Source organism: Myiozetetes cayanensis, unplaced genomic scaffold, assembly GCF_022539395.1.
Source record: "Myiozetetes cayanensis isolate MyiCay16 unplaced genomic scaffold, myiCay2020 scf14, whole genome shotgun sequence".
Taxonomy (NCBI): Eukaryota; Metazoa; Chordata; class Aves; order Passeriformes; family Tyrannidae; genus Myiozetetes; species Myiozetetes cayanensis.
This window is the reverse complement of record NW_026087048.1, coordinates 5,372-25,901: the sequence shown is the minus strand read 5'-3', so window position 1 is coordinate 25,901 and position 20,530 is coordinate 5,372. Positions and strand designations below refer to the sequence as shown.

General features: G+C 36.3%; 1 protein-coding gene and 1 long non-coding RNA gene across 7 annotated transcripts in view; one reads left to right on the top strand and one right to left on the bottom strand.

The window, feature by feature from the left end:
• LOC126636749 (uncharacterized) overlaps window positions 1-15,340 on the top strand; it is a 30,164-nt gene extending 14,824 nt beyond the window's left edge. Inside the window, exon 4 of the long non-coding RNA XR_007628127.1 lies at window positions 13,775-15,340. This is a non-coding gene — a long non-coding RNA (uncharacterized LOC126636749). The remainder of the gene's footprint in view (window positions 1-13,774) is intronic.
• TJP1 (tight junction protein 1) overlaps window positions 1-18,680 on the bottom strand; it is a 191,096-nt gene extending 172,416 nt beyond the window's left edge. For 2 of the 6 annotated variants that reach the window (XM_050309289.1, XM_050309294.1), the window contains exons 1-2: window positions 18,312-18,675; window positions 15,300-15,444 (exon numbers count right to left, since the gene is read on the bottom strand). In XM_050309289.1, coding sequence (XP_050165246.1) covers window positions 15,300-15,444; window positions 18,312-18,654 — 488 coding nt within the window. In that variant the 5' untranslated portion in view covers window positions 18,655-18,675. Of the gene's footprint in view, window positions 1-15,299; window positions 15,445-18,311 lie in introns of all 6 variants that reach the window. The other 4 variants (XM_050309301.1, XM_050309290.1, XM_050309292.1 and 1 more) reach the window with 4 other exon arrangements.
• Between the last annotated feature and the right edge of the window lie 1,850 nt (window positions 18,681-20,530).

Here is a 20,530-nt window from a genome sequence, read left to right as displayed (position 1 = left end):
CAAGGTAAAAATTCCATTTCAGAAATAATCCACTATCCCATCTGTAATTACAACAGCAACGAAAATGAAGTTGCTAATGCAAAATTAACACAAAGCCATCATTTTTCCTGAATTCCGTAGAAAGAATGTATGCAGATAAGTTGCAAATCTTGTCCTGGGGCTGCCACTGGATAACATGTCCCTAACTAGAAGGATTAGATCTACTATGACATAAGAATTCCAAAGCTAATTTGGAAATAGAACAACTGAAGAAAGCCTGTTCAACAGAAGTTGGAATTAAAATGAGAGGTTATTTCTATCTGTGCTGATACTGGTGCCAGATGTGAAAGTCTGGGTGAGATAACCATCTTTACAACCACCAAATCTTTCATAAGCCAGGAAGTTTAAGAGGCAAGATCAGATGTATTGTATCTAGGAGTGTAATAAGGAAAACTTCCTTTTATTCTTCTCATGTAAGGTTATTGCAATTAAAAAGAAAATGAAAAAATATGTGAAGGGAGGAACAATAGGGGTTTTTTAATGAGCAGACAAAAGATATTAAGCACAAGTCAAAAGTTTAAATTATAGTAGTTATTTTAAAGTAACTAAAAATTGCTTCACATATTTTTAACAAAAAACATCCAAGGACTAAAGTGAGTACTTGAGTAAGTAGTTTCTCAAACCAAAACTGTGCTATTATAAATCTTAAGTAGGTCCAAGTTGCAGTCTTGTTCTATAATATCTGCACGTGTATTTTATAATGTTATAGGTTATTAAGCATTGTTGATGTATAAAAAGACTCAGAAGCATTCGCTGCTCATAGATTGTTACAGCACAAAGAGATAGTAGCTACATAACAAATTAGTAACAGCTGGATGATTTGGAACCAGAAGGCCTAACATGCCAGTATAGGGCAAATTTCACTCAGTTTACGAAACAAGACTATTTTACCTAGGGCAATAAAACAATGCCTCTGGACTGGATTTTGCAGAACCTGGGGCTCTCTTTTTGAAACGGCACAATAACTTAGGCATGACAAAGATGTCACAGGATCAGGGAGCCCAGCAGAGAAATTCACTGCCTGGAAAGATTCTGACTTGAGAAATCCTGATTGCTTGAAGAGTCGAAACAAATAAAGGAATTAAGCTTGAGGTTACAAAATTAAAAATGGAAGTCTATGCTTCTGTGCTGTAGTATGTCTCTATGAATATTTTGATTTCTTTAAGAAATACAGCTGTATTCTGCCATCTTTTGTATTTAGAAAGATTTCAGTGCATGAAGTGCTTAAGATGGGTTTTTTCAATGGAAAGACTCTTCAGTTTTACTGTCATATTTCAAAAGAAATTTTCCTGATGTCTTTTGTTCTTTCCCTTTATCAACCATCATTGCTGAGTAATGCCCAGGGTCATACTTTTGAAAAGCAAATTCTTCCTTTGCAGCATTGCTGCAGGACTTATGGCAGAGCATGTATCCAGAGAACTAGGTGTTTATCCTTTTATAAGACGTAGGTTGATACCTTATATCAACCTTGATACCTGGCGCAAGATACATTCACATGTGTACACAGTTTTGAAATATTAAGCAAGAAATGCATTAAATCTAAGGTAATTTATTCCATCAGAAAGCATACAGCAAGTTACTAGTCCAGGTCATTACTTGCTTGGACAAAACTTCAGACTGAGCCAAAATCTTCACCACAGAGTGCAGGAGCTTCAACTGAAGTCAAAATAGTTGACCCAAAGTATCAATGCATGAGTAGAATTTATTACCAGAATAAAATTTACTTGAAAAAAAACAAAACTCCTTCTCACATCTTTTGGCAAAACAGCAGATATTTAGTAAAATGCAATCATTTTCTCCTGTAACAGATTTCCACCCTTAATAAATCTTAGTACAAAAAGTCACTAGCATTTAACTCAGTGACAAAATTGGACCAATGTGTCTAATGGGACATTAAACATTAATATGGCCTTGCAGAAGGATTGTTCAGGTCATTCATTGCTAAATCCAGCTTCAACAAAATAAATAAATTTTGTGGACCTTTAATCACAGGATGATTCAGGAGATAATCCTTGTAGAAGAAGTTTGTTACTGCTGAAGGTGATCACTTAACAAACCCTGACTGTGAGTGGGGTTTCTGTTGGGGTTACTAGATGGGGACATACTTTGTAGCAGGGCCTGTTGTAATAGGACAAGGGGTAAGGGGTTTTAAACTCAAAGAGGGTCAATTTAGATTAGATAGAAGAAAGAAGTTTTTACAGTGAGGGTGGTGAAACTCTGGAACAGGTTGCCCAGTGAAATGGTAGATGCCCCATCCCTGGAAACGTTGAAGGTCAGGTAGAACAGGGCTCTGAGCAACCTGATCTAGTTAAAGATATCCCCGCTCACTGTAGGGGGTTTTGGACTAGATGACCTTTAAAAGGTCCCTTCCAACCCAATTATTATTTGATTCTATGATTCTATTTTAAAGTCATACAGTAGATCCTTAAAAGAACCTTAAAAATTTCCCTATTTATAATTTGATTTCTAATCCACCGTTCCAGCATTTTTGTCCAACTGGTTTTATGGTTGTCCAGGATAAAATGTGACTAGTTAGTGTATGACATGTTACCTCTGCAGTATATGAACATACTTTGATTTCTACAGCACTGAGTCAGCATTCTGATGAGTTAGCATTTATATTCCCGACAGCTGTTTATTCCTCTCAATGTAATTTCAGAGATAAATGTCCAGAAGGGCTTTGCTGCCCCAGATCTATCAGAAAACATATTTAAGATATTCTGTGGTATTTAAATCATAAAAAAACCTTATTCAGTAATGCTAGGACAAAAAGTGCTTAATTTTTAATATTAAATAACTAAACCTTACTATATTATTTTTAAATATAATGTACTAAAGAGTTGAAGTATTTTTATTTTCTATGCAAAATCACGTCCATGGTTTTTAGGGACATTATAAATTTAAGAAACATGCTTAAACTTCCAATCAGTATTTTTACTTTACTCATTTTACTTGGCATTGAGAAAATAGCCTTGAAAAGACTTTCTCGAAGAGATAAGAACCAGTGCACATGAAGGACCAAATGGTTCCTGGAGCAGCTGATTGATTGTGTCTTACTAAGGCCACGGGAATAGTTGGCCTAGTGGAACATAAATCTTGATAGTAGGCAGAATTAGCAGAGGAGGATTCACTGAATTCCAAAAGTCTTCAGGTAATGCTGCAGGGTTATTTTGGCAAATATGGTATAGGCTGTGGTCATTCATATGCTGTCATTTTTTATCTGCTTTTTTGTTTGTTTGTTTATAGTCTTCTCATAAAGTAATGCTGATGTTGCAGAGTAGCCTAGATTTTATTTTCCTACCCCAGCCCTATAGAAGCTATGGGGTGTACTATCTGTTTTAGCACAGCTGCCTTAGCTTTGGATTTTAGTAAACTCTTTCGAGAAGATCATTCTTCTAAACACTCTTCTGATAGATGTGGCTTTACAATATGGCAGGGAAATGAACTGCTGACAAGATTATAGAAGTGTCTGTTGTCCACGCAAAAATAAAATCAAGTTCTGAATCCCATTAGAGTAATTAATTTAATTATATGTGGTAGAAATTAATTCTACAAATTACTTATGATACTGATAAGAGAACACTTTATTGCTCTATTCTCCTCTCTCCTTTCAAACTCCATTTTGTCTTGTCTCAAGACAAGATTCTTGATATAACCTCTCTAAAAATTCAGTTCATATCCTCTATTACCTACCTTTTTCCTTTTCCTAATCTCTAGGATTAGGAAACAGTCCCTTTTTTCAAACTCTGATGAAAAGATATCTTTGCTTATTGAAGTAATAATAGGTAGTGCCTAAAAATTTTAATTTTATTCTTATTGATTTTTTTAAATTCTTCATTTCCGGGGTAGAGTGTAAAGAACTGTGAACACTATTAGAGAGAAGAGTTTTCCAATAGATCCTCTCTGCACTTTAATACTTTGGCTGCTCTAGACTACCAACCATCAGTTCTTACTGAGCTTCCTGTACTACTGGCAAGTACTTTTATTTTTATTTTCCTCCCATGGTTCCTATAAAATTAGAAATAAAGATAATTGGACAAATTTACTTGCAGGCAATTCCATTCCTTCAATCATTTATATAATATAATGGCCAGTCTTCGCGAGCAAAGATCCGGGGAAGGTCTTTACACCTTCCAGCCTGCGCATTGGATTTTTTAGGTGAGACACAGTGTGCGCGGAACTGAGCCCACCCTTTAATCCTAAGGTTCATCTGCCGGGGCCAAGCGAGCTTGGACGGTGGCAGCGAGGTCCTTAGGACGTGGATGGATTGCCTTTACAGGGCTAACGAGCTCCATCTGCCCGGGGAGTGGCCCTGACCGGGAATCGAACCCGGGCCTCGGCGGTGACAGCACCGCACCCTTTACCACTAGACCACCAGGGGCTCCCAAATCATTTATAACTGTGTCCATAAATGAAAAGACAAACCAATTAATAAAACCATAATGGTTACTACTCCAGTAAAGTAGGACTTTTAAAATGAAAGCAGTACTTCTGATGCTGAACTCCTTAGTAAAACACCAAAAGTTGAATGTTATTACCCTAGGATTTTTTTTTCCAAAATCTTTACTTATGTGAATAAATGAGGTTAAACATGAGGTGAAAATCTGCATCAGTGTATACCATTCAAAATTAGGTTGTGATGCAAACCTTATTGTGAAAATAAACCATTTTGAATCCAAGCATTCAAGATTATTTATATGGCTGTGACACATACACCATAAATAAAAATGTGTAAGTAGAAGATAATAATCTCTTTGATCTATTCATGAAAAATTTTTCGGGCCATGTCTGTACCAGTGTTGCATTGCCAGTGTAGACTAATGTATAGCTGTCTCAAAAATCATTAAATGAATCTTGAAATTGGACACTGGTTATAAATTATTATTATCCCTTCTAAAACCAATTCATAATCCTGTGTCTTCATTTGTCACTTTTCTTCTGGCTTTGTAAAACATCCTGGAGATTGCAGTGCCTGTAATGTAATTTTGTGTATATGTGTTCAAAATTCCACTTAGCTTTAAAAATGTAGCGAAGAACGGGCATCAGAGTCAATATATTGTATAAAGGGTCTTCTAAGTTTAATGCTTTGCTTAATTCCTAGATTTATGGACAGTACTATTTCTTTTTTATAACTCAGTCTTAAAAGACATGGAAAAAGAAAAGAATTTGATTCACTGAAATGCTGCTTTAAGTGATTGTGCATACATTTCTCTGCCTCTTGAGAAAACATTAGTTTGCACAGTAAACAGTTGTATATATGTGCGTATATATATATACTGTCATTGCAAGAACTCTGAAAGAACTTTGTGCTGAGATTTTCAAGACTATTCATGGCATATCCAGCACAAAACTTTGCCAAGCACTGTACAAAAATATTATACCAATATCAACAATGATATTTTTTCCCCCTGATAAAATGAGTATCTGGTTTTTGGAAATATTGTCACTAGTGTTATTTGTAGAACTTCAGTGCCTGAAGTTCCTAGGTGAGATTGATAGACATATATTCCAGCCTAGAAGTGTTTACAGTCTAAGTATGTCTGTGACAGTATTGCTATGAGAAAAAGATTGAAATTATATTATTACATATAGTTTAATACATTTTTTTTGTTGGCAGAGCATATGCCAACAGCACTTGTAGAAGAAATATTTTTATGGCAATGTTATGATTCAGTGCTGTTGGGGTTGGGCAGTAGCAAAGAATATGTAAATTTACAGGGAGGTAATCTTTATAAGTGCAGCCAAGTCTTAAGACAGAATGCTTCTGTGAGAAGGTTTTACTGAGATGCCATCATTTTATTATGATCTCTTACTCAAAGACTAGTTTAAACGTAAATGAAATTATGGCAAGAATATATGCATCCTCTAAGTGACCCATCAGCACGGTATCAGTGGGTGTAAACACTACTACCCTTGGTTCTCACATACCTCTTATCAAACATGACACTTTCATTTTATTAATCTGTATCAACACCCCCTCTTTTGTAAGAAGAAACTGTTATAGAAGAGAAGAGTCATATCAAGACGAGACTATTGGGCACTGGCTGGACAGGCAGCTGTAAGGCCTGACCCCCTTGTCTGTATCTGGTCCACTGTGACAATGCCAAGTGTGCCTGGGAAGCACACGTAATGGAAAAAGGCTCTCTGGATAGGCAAGATAAGGTTGCTTAATATGCTGATAGTAGCCCCATCACAGCTTCAGAGTATGGGATTTAACTGAATTACTGCTGTACTCTGATGTTTTCTGATGCAAAGAGCAATCTTTTGAGCATTCCTAGCCGAGAATCGCCAAAAAAAAGTTAGAGACTGCAGTAATTAACTGTAGAACCCAGAATCAGGGAAACTCAAAGATCAGAAAAAATGTTTTCAAGACCAAATGCTACCTTCATCCTTTTTCTGGTTTTGTTGAAGGAAAATTCAGGGAGAATAGATAACTGGGTTATGGATATTTTGAGACATGGGATATTGTGTAAGAAAGTGTGTATAATGCATTGCTATAGTAATGGTTGCCACAGTTGGCATCTTTTATGGAAAAAAATTAAAGTCTTTAAAAGTGTAGTTACATAAGCAACTGCTACTTCAGTCACAAGAGCCTTCTAGTTATCTATAATGTCTTAGAGCTTGTTATATTTTACATCTTGTGTAGCAAAGAGAGTCAGTTACAGAAAGTGAGACTTCATATAGATGAAAATGCAGATTACCCTGAGCTGAGCAGGCTACTAAAGAAAGAGTCTGGTCTTTATTATGACGTACTATACTAACAATACAATTAACTATGGTGTCCGATATCTGCTAATGTGCCAACACTAACAAGAAATTACAATAAAAGACTGGAAAGCATTTTTAATGGTATTTCTAAAGTGGAAATATTCAAAATTGCTTGGAAAACACACCTGTTCTGACATATTTTGTTTGTCTTTCTCTTCTCATCCTTCACTTCTCTTTTACACGTCTTTCTACTGCTGACTATAGTCATGGCTTGTCTGTTCCAAGTTCCAAACTGAGATAAGCAGCTTCCTGTCAAATAAGCCAATGCTGCTGAACGAATTGACCTTGACATGACTGCTGTGAAGCCAAAAGCCACAAGCCAAATGCTAACAATTGTTAGGTATGTCAGTGCTAATTTTTATTGTTGATGCATGTCATAAAAATATCAGGTGGTAAAGACACACGAGAGTGCAGTCCCTTGGTTCATTAAAATCTAATCCTCTTCAACCTCAATAAACATTTGGGATCAGATATAATCTGAATAAAACCTTTTCTGTATGCATATTACCTGTGGAATTAGCTCCCAGGTTACAAAACGTATTTGCACAGAAAATACATGCAAAATTAGGGATGCCACCCTCACAGCAGTAATACTGGCAATGACTTGGACATGCCAAGTAGCAGGTGTTTGGACCATGTCAGTCAAGGTTTTGTCTCAATAATTATTGGCAAGACATGGCTGTTCCTGTTTTTCTTGATCCTTGATTGCATTGGCTCAGTGCATCCCCTCTTGCAGAATACACTCTATGAGGAGGTGCATAATCCATGAGAATTTTCTCTTACGGATTCATCACACATAAATTTCATCAGAATAGCAGACTTTTTTTTTTCTATTTTCAGTGCCACTCCAGATCATTCAGATGTGGAGAAAGACATGACCATTCATGAAGGAGCTCTGTACTCCAAGCACATCCTGAAAGCTCTTTTGAGAACTAACTTCTTCTCTAAGTAATCATTGGAAGCAGGAAAATGTGAGGTAGAAACACCTATCTCCCAACTTCTTTCCCCAGAGAAAACATAGGTTTTTGGGAGGGAGAAGGAAGCCTGTCAGCCTAACATTCAGAATAAAGGGAATTAATTTGCACATGCAGAATTGCTCTGCACAGAATACAGGGTACAAGCAATCTTGCTTTTTAAAAACACTACATGGCACTGGCAGCATTGAGGGTTGACTGGAATGCTGCTGTATGTTTTTACATGAGAGTTACCACACCAGTAAAAATAATTACAGGTAAGTAATTACAATTATGTTTGAAGACTGTTATGTGCGGATTACAGTGATAGTATTTCCTGTTCATAGTTCAAGGCATCTCACTAGAAATGGGTATATTTCAGTTTCCCTAAATATATTTTTAAGTGTTAAAAGTGTAATAAATGACAGCAACATGACAATCCAGCCTGATACAGCATGGGCTTATTGGACTTACTATGGTTTAACAATGTGGTTTCTGTAAAATGCTAACTGGTGCATTCTGATACATGTTCTCAAACTACAATAGCCCTCGTTTCTGCCTTTGGAGGAAGCCTCTGGTTATTCTGAACTGCCTGCTCAGTGGTTGGTTGATTTCATCCTTCTTACAAATTACTCACTAACAAAAGATGAATGAACAGTGACACATCTAAGGACCATCTAATTTGGAGGACCTCTTTGTCAATGTCTCACTGCCATTGTCAGCCTGGTCTGGCATTTCACATCACCAAGAAGAGAAGGAATCTTGACAAGGGGATCCAACTCACTGTGGAGCCATTTTTTCTTTTCTTCTCCTGTTCTGTCACTGAACAAAGCACAGTTAGCCAGGACCTAACAGCTCCTTGGACACCTTTTAGAAGCAGTGGGTACTGTCATGTTCAGTGTTCCCTACATCAGCTTAGTTTCCCATACTTGCGTATTTGATCCTTTAATTCTCATTCTTCTTTTTTAATTTTTATTTCCTTAATTTTTTATTTCTTTTCCAGAATAAAGCCCGCTCAATTATTTTCCCAGTGAAAACCATTCTGTCCCATGTGTTTGTTCATCTTTGCCTTTCTCTGAACTTTTTTCACCTCTAATCTAACATTTTCAAGATGCAAACATCAGAACAGCACACAGTATTCCAGGTGTGAGCAAATTGAGGCATTACAGACTGGCTTAGTTATGTTCCCTACTTTGTTCTTTTTAGCTTTTCTAACAAACATTTGCACTTTTGGATTCGTGCCGTGCACTGAGTTGATGTTTTTATGAAAATGTCTATCTGTTACAGTCCCAAACATTCAATTCTGAATGGTAACAGGCAACTGAGAGCTCATCACTTTATTCATAAAGCCAAGAACACTTTAGCCCACGTACATCATTTCACATTTATCTACACTAAATTTCCTCTGCCATTTTATTAACCAGTTACTTACTGTTAAGGCCCATTTACAGTTCTGTGCATTCAGCTCTAACACATCCTACATTGAGTAAATGTGTATGCTCAGCAAACTCTTCCACTTCACTGCTAAGATCGTTTTCCAATCAATTTTTGAGTTTGTTAAGAAGAATCAATTGCCTGCAGAATTCTGCTGGTAACTTCTCTCTATTGTCACTGTGCTCACATGGCTGAAGGTTTGGGAGGGGCACGATTATGGTGCTGGGGAATGTGGCATTCAGCATAGGTCTGTGAGGGTGCTGGAGAGCACTGTGGTCTCTTACCTTGGACTTCATGCACAAGAACCACTTACAGTGCTGAACTATGCTGTCTTTTGCACTGGGATCCTGCACACTAGCAAGAGCTAATCAACCTGTTCTGCCTGACATACTGGTCATGTGAGCCGATTATTTGCCATTTCCCAGCAATGGAGGACTTGGCGATTTCTGCCAAGATTCTTCATTAACTGTGGTCTTCTTGATTTTTTTCTATATGCAGTCCAGACTTACGGCCTTTGCCTACTTTGTGATTTGACCCCTATGTTAAACATCCCCCTTCATGTGATCAGAAACATGTAAGCAAGATAAAGTTCAGAAGTCTAACTTTGCATAGAAGGTAGGACACTAATAGTCTTTGCCAAAGGAATGCATCGGGCCATAGGAAAAGTATTTTAGAGCAAAGGAAGTTTAACAGTGCATAGCCTTGTGACCCAGTAAGATGGGACCCAATACAGCAGTTCAGTAAGGAAACTATAGATGGTGAGTAGAAAGTCTGTGGAAATATGACTTGGTTTGATACATGCATGCAAGAAAAGGAATCATGTATAATCTATTGGAAGTGAGTGAGTATTCCAGCAACAGTTAGCAAAACAGATAAAACCTGAACTTTTAAATAGCAATTGGGTTTTTTATTTGGTTTTTATTTGCTTTGGATTTCATGGGCTTGATTTACCACTACAGTGCACTTAATTTTGCTGTTTGCATATGGAAAGTGAGTATGAATGTTCCCAAATCTGCAAGGAATTCCAAATTGTGAAAATTATCATACCTCTGAATTTGGGCTTGTGCTTTTCACCGGTTTGTGCTTGAATGCCGTTTGTTCCTGTCTAGGGAGCACAGACTCTGAAAGAGTATTTTGTTTTCCACGTGCAGTGAAGCAATGGAAGTATTTGTCGCTGTGCCTTTGAAACATCATAGGTGCATTTGTATTGGTTGGTAAGTAACATACACTCTTTAGGGATGTTAGCAAATCAAACCAAGAAATACCTTACATGTATCCTCTCTATTTGTGTGTGTGTGTAAATTGTGTGCAGGAAAACTGGGCAAACAAATCATTATGACATTGTAACAATTGTAAATAATCATTCACAGCTGTAATGTCAAATAAGCAGCCAAGGAATTGTACTGTGGTACAGTACCATCTAGTGGCCCAATGGAACAGGGCTTGATTGGAGACTGGTACTGCAAGTGTTCAATATTAAACTGCCAAATGCTGCATTGTTAATGCTTCATACTATTATCATCATATTAATATCATCTTCAACAACATCATCATCATCATCATCATTATTCAGAAAGCATCCTTCTACTTCTAATAGATATGTAACTTACTGGGCAACCTTGAAAATCTAAATATAATAGGACGCCTTAGTGCCCTGGCTTGTGCATCCAGCTACTCAGACACAGCTTTTTGAACTCTGTGATTGTGATACTCAAAAAATGTGTTTTGAGTTTTAAATCAAACATTACCTTTTTGAGATTTTTTTTTGTCAATTACTATTTCACTGAGTATTATTGCAAATAAAAGTAAGTTCTATCTCCAGAGCAAAAAGTCAAAGAGAGTTTTTAAGCCATTACTTAACAAATAGTATGGAAATGAGAAAAAGCAAATTTACTACATTCATACAACTTGACGCTGTAACACCTTCTCATTCATCCTGTATTAGTGTGAATTCACTTTTTGTAACTCAGTATTTTCAATTGTTAAAAAACAAATGGTTGTAGTTACTTAGCCAAACCATAAGCTTTGCAGCCTTAAGATACAGTACAAATAATCCGATGTTTATATGATGAAATAGTAAGACGTTAAATAGAAATTTGCATTTATAAGCATGAGACTGCTATCCTACAGAAACAATACAAGTACTTATTTTGTGACTGCTAGACTATAGTGCCTTCCCCAGTAATGGGGTCTTGTACTCAACAGCGCTGAGGTAAAGGCATGAATTTAATTTTTTGGATTGTAGTCCCCTGTGCTCTTACCAAGTTTCTGAAGGATCACAGAACATGCAAAAAATTACATAAACATTCCACTGTCTAAATTACTAATGATGTTTAGAGGTGCCAGATGCCAATATATGGCTTTTCAAATAAAGCATAAAAATCTGGTGCTGTGGCTTAGCTCTGCACTTCTTTCTGAATAAATGCTGTTTAAACGATTTGTACACATATTTTTTGTAATGTAAAGCAAAGCAGAGACTGTGTTCTTTACCATAGAACTTACAATCAGTGAAGTTTTGCCACACTTAAGCTTTTTTTCCCTGTTCGAAGTGTTGAATTTCAAATGTTAAAACCCAATTTATTTAAGAGCTCTAAAACACAATTCCAGTAGATTCAGGAAGGTTATACAATGGAACTGAACTATTCCAAAATGTAAACATAAGTGGGAAATCCATCCATCAAACTTCAAATGCAAATTAATTTCATGCACTCTACAGCATGTACCACACAATCATAAACCATTTACACGAAAATGGAAAAGCTGCATGCAAAACTCTCTTGTTGCTCACAGTGTGAAAGTAGATAGCTTGTTTTAAAACAAGCGCAAAAATAGCATCGGATTTTCACAGTTTGGATGTTACTTATTCAGATAATTTATTTGACAGCCATTGTGACACAATCTTTTCTTAATATGTGGGAAAGTAACATATATGTACTATTTTAGTTCTCAATCAATAAGAGAAAAAAACTGCTGCTGGAGAAGAAAAAGAAAGAAAGTCCGAGAAAAATAATTAACTTTTTTTTTATGACATCTGCATGATTTTCATAGGGCCAAATGTCCAGGGATGCTTGAGAGATAAAGTAGGGGGAAAAAAAACCCAACAAAAACCCCAAAACAAACCCAGCGGAAAAAAATCCAAATAAACAAAAAAATGCCAAAATTTAAAAGAAAACAAACAAACAAAAGAGTGTTGAAAGCAGTACTTATTTGAGGTCTTATTCAGGCAATTATTGACCCAACCTATAATTCCATTCACTTGTCTAATACAAATGCCCTCTTTTGAAGAGGGTATTCTCAGAAAGAAGGTACAGAGAGGACAATAAACAGAAGCATGGACAATGTTTTCTGGTCCAAACCCAGACCATATCCTTAGCATTGACTTCCAGAAGTCATACAATATGGTACTTCTGTCTGGTATTTTTCTGAGTGTATTTGTTGATACGCTGCTCACCCTGGGAAGTCCTAGGCCAAATCACAGTATGCGAACCTCAGATTTACTCTATTTCATTTGTGTTAAAGACCATATTTTTATTGTAGTAATCAGAAATGCTGGAGCTGTCTCAAGAGCGGATATTGAGAAAGGAGAGTGGGGTATCCTTATTAGGGCTTTCACCTTTAATGGAAAATTGCATGTGAATCCCCACACCTTTTGCCTCTTTAGTTTTATTTTCTTTTTGCACGAGGTACTGACTGAACAATGCAATGGCTATAGTTGGCTGATTCTTAACTAACAGGGTCATCTTAATATTCACAACTGAGGGGATTTTGCTCTTCCCAGACCATCTATTCTGCAGTGATAAGTTTCTGATAACTTGTCTACACATAAGTATAAAAACATAGCTTTCCAATTGTTATGTAACTGTGGAACTTCTATTATTGTCTGAATTGTCAAAGTACTCTGACTTACCATGCTGCTTCCACTAACATTTTCTGGAATTTTGCCATTTACTTCATACACAGGAAGTTCTTATCCTTAAAGTGTCTGTGTGTCTGACATTTTTCTATCATTGCCAAAAAAAATTGAGCATATTTACAAATATTTAGGAAAGGGCAGTGAAGCCATCTTCCATTTTCTCCTTATCTCTTCTTGCCTAACTACTGCTATGTGTTTCTAGTTACTTTTATGCCCCCTATAGTCCTGCAATGTTGTATTTATGTTCGGTACTTTCTGTCTCTGATGGGTTGCCTTGTTCATAGAGGCTCTGCAACTGTGGTTTATAAACTGTGTGTCTGCAGGATACATGGGGGTGGCACATTTGTTTTGCTACCAGCTTTGTTGTTTTCTTCCCAAGTGGAGTTGTCATTTTCATGAATTGTTCCAAGCACTCAAGACTCTCATGTCCACAAAGACCATGTTGCCTCTGGTGTTTGACACAGGTGTGGCACTTAAGAAAAAATTAACGTAGTTTAGTTAGACATTACATTTTTCTCTGGAGTGCCAGCATACAACAGAAGGTTGGTGATGATTTTTTAACCTGGTGTCAAGATATATTTTTTTCTTCCAGGACACTGGTGTTGAAGTAAATCATGTGCTATTGCATACCAGTTTCTCTTTTCATTGTTTTCTCTTTCCAATACAGATGACTATTCCCTTCTTGCTGCGTGAGTTCTGGGGCTGCATCAACTTCCACACCTCACACTGATACAGCACAGACAGAGTTCATAGAGCTTCAGCATCTTTTTTTTTCTTCTTCCAGGGTGTATGCAGAACTGATGTTCCACATGCTTTTTATCAGCTGGAATGTATATAACCATCTTATAGTGAGACCACTTGGCCCTGCAAATGCTGATAGTGACATCTTTTATATCTGGTTGAGGTTTCTTGAACTATCAAGTATTTCCAGCATAGGTTGAGTTCAGGAAAGCTTTCCTGCCTGGCTATTACTTCCCTAACGCTATTCTTCAGCTGCAGGCACTTCTTAAGTGGTTTGGTTTTGTAAGTGAATTGCCTTGCAAAGTTAGAGGGCCAGTGCTACAAAATAAATCTTCTTAAATTCAAACAGCACATATTCAGATTATGAATGACTACAAGTCTCCTGGAAGTCCTGTGAATATCTCTGCAGAAAGGAGTTCTGACTGGGATTTCATTAGTTGTGGGCATATCAGCCCATACTATATTGTAGTGTCTTCATTGTCTATTACCATTTCACGTTTCACAGCTTCTCAACGTGAACCACACCTCTTACAACCACAATTTTTTCAAAAACTTCACAGTCATTAATTTTTACTACATTTCTAAAAACCAGAGTAATCCAGACTGTAGCTGAAACGTAACAAAACTAACCTAGACATGCAAAGGAATTAAAGCCTCCAGAATTTACTGTTTATATGCTACTGATACACCAAAACAACAGGAGAGCTTTTAACTACTTTTCAAGCATTTTTCTCAGAATGTCTTAGTTGAACATGTGTAAATTACCTACAGTATTTCTAATAGCTAATGAGCTATTGAGAACAGTAGTCCATTCTCAGCTAGATTCCTTATTGAACTTGGTAAAGAATGACTCCAAACACACAGCTGCAAATGCCTGAATTGAATCATGGCTAGGCTTCGCTAACAAAGACTATCTACATAAAATGTAGCATTTTAGAACTTTCCAAGGTTGTATTTGTCCTTTCTTTAGGTTCAAATCTTTGAAGCAGGGACTTAAATCCCAGTATCCCAGCATGTATCAGGTTACATGCTGTTCTTACATAGGTCTTCCTCTGTTTCTATTCCTCTTAAAATAAATGAAAATAACAGTAACTGTGATATTAACTTAGGTTGTGTCTCACACTCCTAGAAAATTTAGGAGTAAAATGTACTTCTCTTATGTACCTAGTCCTTTAACACTGAAAACTAGCAAATGCATCAATGCGTTACATCACTAGTGAAGATATGTAGTAAAGACCAGAGGTGATCCCCAGCATAAATCAGCATCCAAAAATCAACATCAAAAGATGTTTGTTATAAAAGTAGAATTGTAATTTACAAATGCCAACTCAAATCAGATGCAAATGAAACACTTCTTGAAAGCATTAGTTGTGTACTTCACTTACATAGAAACTAAATCACGAGATATATTGTGATCATAAAAGACATCATGACAGTTTGATAATTTTAACCTGTATTTGTTGAACGATTGATTCAGTTGTTCCTCAGCAGAAAGGCTTCCTTCTTGGTCACTCATCTGACAGGTTTCATGAAGCTCCATCCCTGCAACAGCTCTCAGTTTTGTTTGTTCTGGCAACGCTGGGAAATTCATATGGTCTGGACAATAATAAAGAAATTTCTCTGATGCATAATTCAAAATAACATCTACAGTTTGATTTAATTCTCTCTGTGATGTTGCATTTGGATAAGTGGCTGTTTAGATAAATATAATCTCTTTTGACTTTTTGCATATAAGGTTGTTTCCCTATTCATATTTCCAATAGACCTGAGATGTATAGGTCAGACAATTTATAAGTATTTTGGAAATAACCTGAAACTCGTACTCCATATAAAATTCTGCCTGGCCAATGAAGAACTGACTTCCTACTGTATCATATGGGCAAGTAGTAACCAAATGTTTCACCCATGAAATCATCAGGAGCTTTGCTTTATACTATAATGAAAACTGTAAGTAGAAGAATCAAGTCACTAGTGCCTTGAGGCATAAATGCAGCTATAACACCCCTTAAATTACTGTAGGTGTAATTCTTTGAAATAATGAGATTGAGAGAGTTCAAAGTGGTGTTAAAACAATTATGTGCAAGCACCAGTACATCCTTCACTGGGTGCATTTCACTAGCACAGCTCACAGTTTTTGCAGTGAACTACATCAGGACGCAGACTGAGTGACCTCTTGGAATCCTGCCACATTTCCAGCACCTGTCAAATGTTTTTTTCTGTAGGGCATGCAGACAATGGAAACACATTAAATTAACCATATCTGCCAACAGGGGCAGGTCCAGAGAACAGAAATTGGCCCCCACAGTACATGCAGCTGATCAATGACAAGGATTGATTCTATTCTGTGTGTTCAGTCAGCCTGCCATAAAGAGTGTCTTTAACAAGTACAGTGGACAGGATGGCACAACTACTTGATTAGCTGGGGTGTTGATGCCACATAGCATAGCCATAGCAACTTCTCATCATGCATCTAGACTGCATTCCTTCCATTTGAGTCCTTTGTCCTAACAGTCAGCTATTACAGGGTAGAGAGGAAAATTATTTTAATGGAAATAATGAACAATGCTCTTTTTCATCATATCTTTCCGTGTACCTTGTAACACAGTTTATAAAAATCAATCTATAAAAATCCACAATGCCAGAACACATAATGTATTTTAATTGAATCTGCAACATATGCGTGCATGAATTTAAACAGATTATTTGCATGAATTAATGTGAATATATAGCATGTGTTTTTCTTTGCCTGCTATCCAGTAGATTATTATTATTAGAATAACAGATTCTAAAACTAGCTTTGCACATTTGATAAATGACACTGGGGGAGGGGAAGGAGGAAAGAGTATAACAGTGGCTGAGCTAAGGCAGCCTAAGGCATTTTTCTTCCTACACAGGGCACAGACAGACAGAATGGATTGGGGACACTGTTTCAACAGTATCCTTTACTCTTTTGGAAATGTCTGGCCTTGGCTTTCTCCTTTTTTCTCCGTGTCTACTATGATGCTGTCAAGGAGACAGAGTCCTTGACTTACACCCAACAGCTGAGGCCATGACCCTTTACAACTATACCCCAAACCTTGTACCCACTGGAAGATTTAAATCTGTTCTGTGGCAGGCCCCTGCATGATATGTTTAAGTGGTATAGAATAAAAATCTCCTTCTCTGTCTCTTCAGTTAACTCAGAGGAAGCCCAAATTTCATTCCAAAATGCATATTCCAAAAGGCCTGGGTTTATAATGTATTTATAATCCATTGTATTTATATTTTTTTTTTTTAAATGATGGCATAAAGAGGCCCTGGGTAGCCTTTTCATAACATGGTTGTCCGTGAAGTACATTTTATATATATTAAAATCTCCAACATTTGTGAATCTCCTTTGGTTTTCTTGTAACTGCCATAAAACCTAACTGTAAATTGATCTCAAAAAGATAAGTTAAAGGGGCATCTTTCATAATTAAATTAGGGTAATATATCTGTTGCCTTCTCAAGTAATTAGATCTCTGTCAATTTTAAAAGTAATCAGGTTGCCAAGAAAGTACACAGTCTATAGCTATTTTAAAGGTCAAAATAGTTTTAGATTTTAATTTTTTGCATTTAGTTTATTAGAATTCTTACAGTACTCAGACTTACTTTTTTATTTATAAATAGTTGTAATATTAAGGTGTTTAAACCTGGTTCTGAATGGATGGGTGAAAGATATGACTATTTTAATTAAATTCTAAAAATAAATTCTATATATAACCTTTGAGCACAACCCTGAAGTCATTGTTGAGAAAAACTCTAGCTGACTTGATAGACTGAAATTTGGAATATAACAGGCATAAAAAATAAAAGTAGGTCAGTAAAATATAATTGTAAACACTCTGCACATATTTTTTCACATTATCTTTGCTAATATCTAGGAAAACACCATTTTGGAAATACATACTAATAGTGCCTGATTTCCAAATAACATTTTGGTTAACTTCAATGGTATTGTTGATATTTATTAATACAATATTTTTTCATGCAGTTGTTTACAGTTAGATATAGTAAATAATGTGACATACAAGAAAAATGTGAAAGCAATCACTTACTCGGGCACTATACCTACAGAACTTCTCAATCTATTTTTAAATATTTTAGAAAAAGAAAGGGAACTAAATGATCAATGTTACATTTCTAAGTTGTGTTATCAGTAACACTTAGGAAATCCTTTCCCCTATCCTGACCTTTATTTATTAGTAGCAGCAATTTGAATATGCAGCATTTTGTTAGCAGTTCAAATATTCAGAGTATAACAATAAAATATATTTAATATTTTTTTCTTCATAGCAAAGAACTATAAAGAGAGAAAATACTCTCTCCAGTTTAGTGCAACAGAGAAAGTAAACACTAATTATAGCAAATAACTATTAGTGTCAAAGGATTCCAAGACATTACCAATATATACTTAAGCATTTCAGAGCAGACAGTGACCTTACCTTCACAGTCAAGGAAAAAGCATGTCAGCAAGTTAGGACTGACCTCCTCCAAAATGGAATAAAAGGCAGAGAAAGCACCAGGGCCTTTTAAAGAGAGTTTATCTAAAAAATATTCAGTTCTCTTCCTGTAGCTCTCCTGGGACCAAATGTCTTTGTATTCCTCCAAGGAAAAGACTCTCTTGTAAACCAAATATGACAGCACTTTGTTCACATCCAGCTCTTCCAGTATTTTCTCTCTCCGATTGCTTGGGATTTCAGAAAGCCACTTATTCCTGTTTTCATTTTCTCTTTTGGTAGATTTTGCACAGTTATAAAACCAGTATTTGGCTGTTCTTCCAAACATTTTGATACTTAAATAGAAAATAGAGAATTCTGCTTCTGCATTTATTGTGCAGTATTCAGTATGCAAAATAAACATAATGTGGATGGCTAGAATTCAAATACATATTGATGTCTGTAATTATTGTAATTCCAATGGAATAAAGAAGGCCTACATACAAATTATAAAGAAATCTAGCTCAATGCCTGCAGCCTCCTAAGAGGATTACATTACACTAATTAGCCCTTTACAACTGTTAACAGCTTCTGAACCGTAATGATGAGACTGAGAATTGCTTAGTTACTGTTACTTTTTAATTCTGTAACTGATCTTCAAAGATATCCCTTTGCAAAAAATTCTAGAAGACAGCTGATGAAACTGAAATAATCTGTACAAGCTGATACAGGATGTAAAATAAAGCTTCTTTTGTATACTTCAATTTTTTATTCCTCAGAGGCCATACCCAATACCCAAACTACAGTACTAATGCCCTCTACTTCTCATTCTTTCATAAAATATTAGCTTTAATATGCAATGGAATTACATATTTAGAAAGCATGTTTCTATAAATATTTAGTAAACCTTTGTGCAAAAGGTAAAACCCCCCCAAGGTTACAGAATAAGACCCTTTTTTTGTGAAGATAAATACATAGCTGTTAAGAATAACATTTCTTCATGTTTAGATCTTTATGTTGTTACCAAGTAAAATAAACCATATAGCGTCCATTCCACAAGCCAGGTTGACAGTGGAGATTACTGCAATCCCAGTGGAGGTGTCCTGCCACCAATAATCATTCTCTGGGGATCACACATTACATAATCTCCCTTATGCAAATGCTCCTTAATACATGGACTTCTCAGTCTTGTTTTTACACTTTCAGTCAACATAAATTCCCTGTATAGAAAAGCTATGAGTACTTCCTGCCTCCTTCTGCTGTTTCTTAGTCTATTTTTATTATTCCATTACTTCCAACATCATGATAGTGCATCCATGGCCTCTCCCATGTGGCCTTACCTGCACTTTTCTTAAGGGTGGTTTATCAGTTGTGCAGCAAAGAAAAATATTTCGCCAAGCTTTTTGGCAAAAAAGTTTTATGATATTTTCTGTCCTTATGATCTTAAGATGTAACCACTGTATCCTCCTGACAGGCTTAATCTGCTTCTGAAGTTTCAATTATTCATCAGTCAGAATTAAAGTTGACCACTGACCATGTAATAATTCAGGAATTTTATTAATTAATAATATGACCACCCAAACAATTAACTATCCAGGCTTCACAGAATTGTTTAGCAGCATTGCCTGTCACCTTGTGGTTGTTTAGAGGTACAACAAGACTCATATGTTGCACATCATCTGGAGTAAGGACGAGTGGAATTATGTGTTATTTGAAGCTGTATTAATGGTCCTAGTTTAGGGTGTTATGGCTTATTAACTGTAGCAGTGAGATTCTCATACTTCTGTAATCATCTTGAATCTACTCAGGTAGAGTGACCATGCATTCCATGGTTTCACACACCACACCAAAGATGATCCACAAGGGGAAGACGGATGGAAAAGGCACCTTCTATCCCAACCATGAGCCAGGTAGTACAGCTAAACAAGGGTAATTGCAGTAGGCAACTTATCTGGCCCATCTATGTGGCCTTTGAAAGTAAGGGCTCCTTTATAAGACTGATTCTTAAAATTCCCTCTAGTTTTTCAACCTTCATAAAGATAGTACAATTTTTCTCTTCAAATTGTTTTGCTCTCAGAAGTTCTATTATTAATAATACAACGATATCTCAGGAGGTAAAAGATCCTGAAAAAGCCTGGCACTCCATGTATGCTAGGCAGCAGCCTTCTCAGCCTCTACAACTTCTGATGGGAAGTTTTTCTGTTACTTCCCTAAAAGCTAGAGCA